This window comes from Austrofundulus limnaeus, unplaced genomic scaffold, assembly GCF_001266775.1.
Source record: "Austrofundulus limnaeus strain Quisiro unplaced genomic scaffold, Austrofundulus_limnaeus-1.0 Scaffold12, whole genome shotgun sequence".
Classification (NCBI taxonomy): domain Eukaryota; kingdom Metazoa; phylum Chordata; class Actinopteri; order Cyprinodontiformes; family Rivulidae; genus Austrofundulus; species Austrofundulus limnaeus.
The window spans coordinates 4,460,739-4,463,994 of record NW_013952414.1 but is presented as its reverse complement, the minus strand read 5'-3'; the positions used below and the strand labels follow the sequence as shown (position 1 = coordinate 4,463,994).

The following is a 3,256-nucleotide window of genomic DNA, read 5'->3' as shown; positions in this document are numbered from 1 at the left end:
ATATATATATATATATATATGTGCATATGGGTATATGTACATAGATATGTTTGTTTGGTTGCTGGATGTTTGTTTTCTTCATTCTCTGATGGTCAGACATCGGGTGTGTTGTCTTGTGTGTTATTGGTGTATATTTCACATGTCATTGAATTTCTATCAGTTTCTTTATAGTTCTTACATTTCTCTTCTTTTTCTTTTTCTTCTTTACTATAGTATAAAAAAGTCATTGATGATGAAGAAATTAAGAAACTAACATTCAGTTCTGTTTTCTACTGAAGTGGCTAAAAAATAATTGAAAAAATCCATTTTTATATTAAATTCATAAAAACACATTTTTTTAATTGTGGGCCTGACGGAAGTCACTCACGAGCTAGATGTGGCCCACCGACCACCAGTTGAATAGCCTTGACTGACATTGTGTTGTTGAGGACTCTCAGTTACCACTCCACCAAATTTAAGGTATATCTGGATGAATTAAAGCCACATGTGTTCAAAATTCTCTTAGCTGCGGCGGCCACCTTAAATGACTCCAAAAGTTAAAAGAGTTGTATTACTAATGATCACAGAGAAAAACAAAACAAATTTTATATACCTGGAGCAGTTGGCAACTTCAACACTGATCCCGTAGCACAACTGGCCCCCACACTGAGGGGCGGGGTTATCGCAGGCTCGGGTCCGACACAGACAGGAACTGGCGCTGTCTCCATCGTTGTGACTACAGGTGGACCAGCCGGACCAGGCCCCAAAACCTCCATCCACTGTGACATTTCGAACCTGGGGGAAAAAAAAACTTTAAGTAATGACTTTTCAAAAAAAAAAAAAAAAAAAAAAAAAAACTGGTCACGGCATCAGCAATGCTCTCAGGAACTTGTTGCTCTGGGAGACGCAGCCCACAAGTACAGATGGATGGAAACAGAAAAATCCATTTCTCTCAAATAGATACAAAAATAACCACATTATATCTCTCACCGTGTGTCAGAAATTGGGCAGTTATGTGCTATAAACTCGAGGAAGTTGCAGGAAAAAAATGCTGCTGGATATAATGAAATTCCAGAATGAGAAAAAATAAAAAAGATTCAGAATTGACACATTTAGAGGACAGAAATAGGAGGAAATTAGAGTAAATGAATAAACGAAGCAAAACAAAATCAAACAGGAACGCTTCAACGTAAGAATACGAGGCCAAAACACTGACAAGAGATTCGGGGGGCTGCAGGAGATGGTGCTGCGTTTCATGTTGATTTAAAAATGCAAAACAAAACAAAGAAAAAAAAAACGTTCACACAAGGAGGCAAGAGAGCGATCATCATCTGCTTTGGCAGAGGCAAAATACCGTCTGGCCTGCGCTCTTATTGGTAATTGAACTCTGCCATAAGCCTAAATGAGAAACGCTTAGACGAGACAGATGACATCTGCAACAATGGGCCAGGGAGGCAAACCACTACACAGATGATGAATAAAAAGCATCATTCATACTGAAAACATGAATGGTTTCTTGGTTTTTATCTAATGAATTATTCACTGAACCAATGGATAGAATGTGGCTTTTAATAATTAGTTAATGCTGTAGGTCTTCACTATTAAATTAAAATAAAACAGAAATAATCAAAATGTATATTTTTCACAATAAATTGTAAAACTAAAAAAAAGTGTGACCATCTGTATAAAATACGGGTCTGGCATTCCTTAAAGGAAAGCATTTTTTAATTTAAACTAGTGGGTTATTTTTTTTTTTTTTGGGAGAACAGAATTGGAACTGGCTTGTTTTCAAAAAAAATTTTTTTTTAAATATTAAAAATGTTTCTATTTTCTACTTCCAATACACCCAGGTGAAATTTCACAGAACTGTGACAAACATTTACTTTCTGTAGCAGAGTGAAACAAGCTTTTTTCCCTTGTTTAAACACCAACTGGGAAGGCAGATGGTGTTGTTGAACAGGTTGGTAAAGTGTCTCTCCTGGTTCTGCCTACACAAGAACATTCAGTGAGCAGAACCTTGACTCTTAAACTACAGATTACCACTCAGCCAGTTCAGCCTCTGCAAAGTGTTAATGGACCCATAGGAAGTGAAACTCTAACTGTGATAAAAGGCTTTTTTTAAAATACATTTTCAACATCTTGTCATAGAATGTCTCTTCCTAGGTCCGGCTTTAATTCCTGCTTTTGATTATTTCTCAGCATGTGTTTTTTTAATGTTGAACCACGGTGGAACAGGGAGGTTCTGCTGATTGTCTGAGGATCCATTCCATTTTGAAAGTTTAATGCTAAAACTCTGATTTTATTATTTGCTCTTTAAATACAAGAGATAAAAGGTGAACATATGAACAGTTTTTGTAACAAAGCATAAAACACAATCTGGTCTAAGTTAAATCTTAACATTGCTTTATATAGTATATACAAACCCAGATAAACAACAAAAATCCTCAGCTCATTATGACTAAGTATCTCCACTTCAGTCTTGTCTGTTCAGTGAACTGCAGGATTCTTACAGCTCGGGTTAGACCTGAGCTGCTGTGTTTGTCTAAAAGGAAAAATTATTTCTTGGTAAAACTTATGAATTAGTCATATTTATTCAGTGTTTTTTTTTCCAATTTAAATGTTAAACTATATCCTTTAGCACACTAAGTCAAGTCAGTGGAGTCAGAGATGTTGCTTTTGGGTACTTTTTGCAATTTCTCTCGATATTGGGGTGAAATTTCTGGGTCAACTGATGCGGGAAAGATTGGCTACCATCTAGAATGTTTCCCACAGTTGAAGGAAATATCTCTGTAAAATGATACACGTTAAATTGTTTGGAAATGTCCTTCATACCCTTCTAAGATTGATGGGCATCAGCGTTCACTTTTCAAAGAACATTGCGGATGTCTTTCTTACTTTGTGCTGCATTAACACACGCTACGATGCTTCAGACAAGCAAACTGTCAGCCTTTTTTTTTTTTTTTTTTTTACAAATGATTACACTTACAGATGATCCATTACATAGGTGCAGATGATACGTAGTCTTGGATCATATCTTGTAATAATGTTTTAGTTCATTTAGAAAAATAACACAATTTTTGTCACTTTTTGTTATTCAGGTGCTGGTAGCATACCAAAAAGTGGCAATAACAGAATATAAAATAATATGTGTGTGCTAGTTGTAGATTAAAAACAAAGTAAACTATTGACCTAAATTTCCTTATGTATGTACAGTATGTATGCATGCATGTATGTATGTATGTATGTATGTATGTATGTATGTATGTATGTATGTATG

General features: G+C 35.4%; 1 protein-coding gene across 2 annotated transcripts in view; it reads right to left on the bottom strand.

The window, feature by feature from the left end:
• The window catches only part of sema5a (sema domain, seven thrombospondin repeats (type 1 and type 1-like), transmembrane domain (TM) and short cytoplasmic domain, (semaphorin) 5A), a 178,351-nt gene that overhangs the window by 63,730 nt on the left and 111,365 nt on the right, over positions 1–3,256 (bottom strand). For both annotated transcript variants that reach the window (XR_001309788.1, XM_014002365.1), the window contains one exon: positions 593–774. Coding sequence is in view for 1 of the 2 variants with exons in the window: in XM_014002365.1 (XP_013857819.1) it covers positions 593–774 (182 nt within the window). In the remaining variant the exon portion in view is untranslated. The remainder of the gene's footprint in view (positions 1–592; positions 775–3,256) is intronic.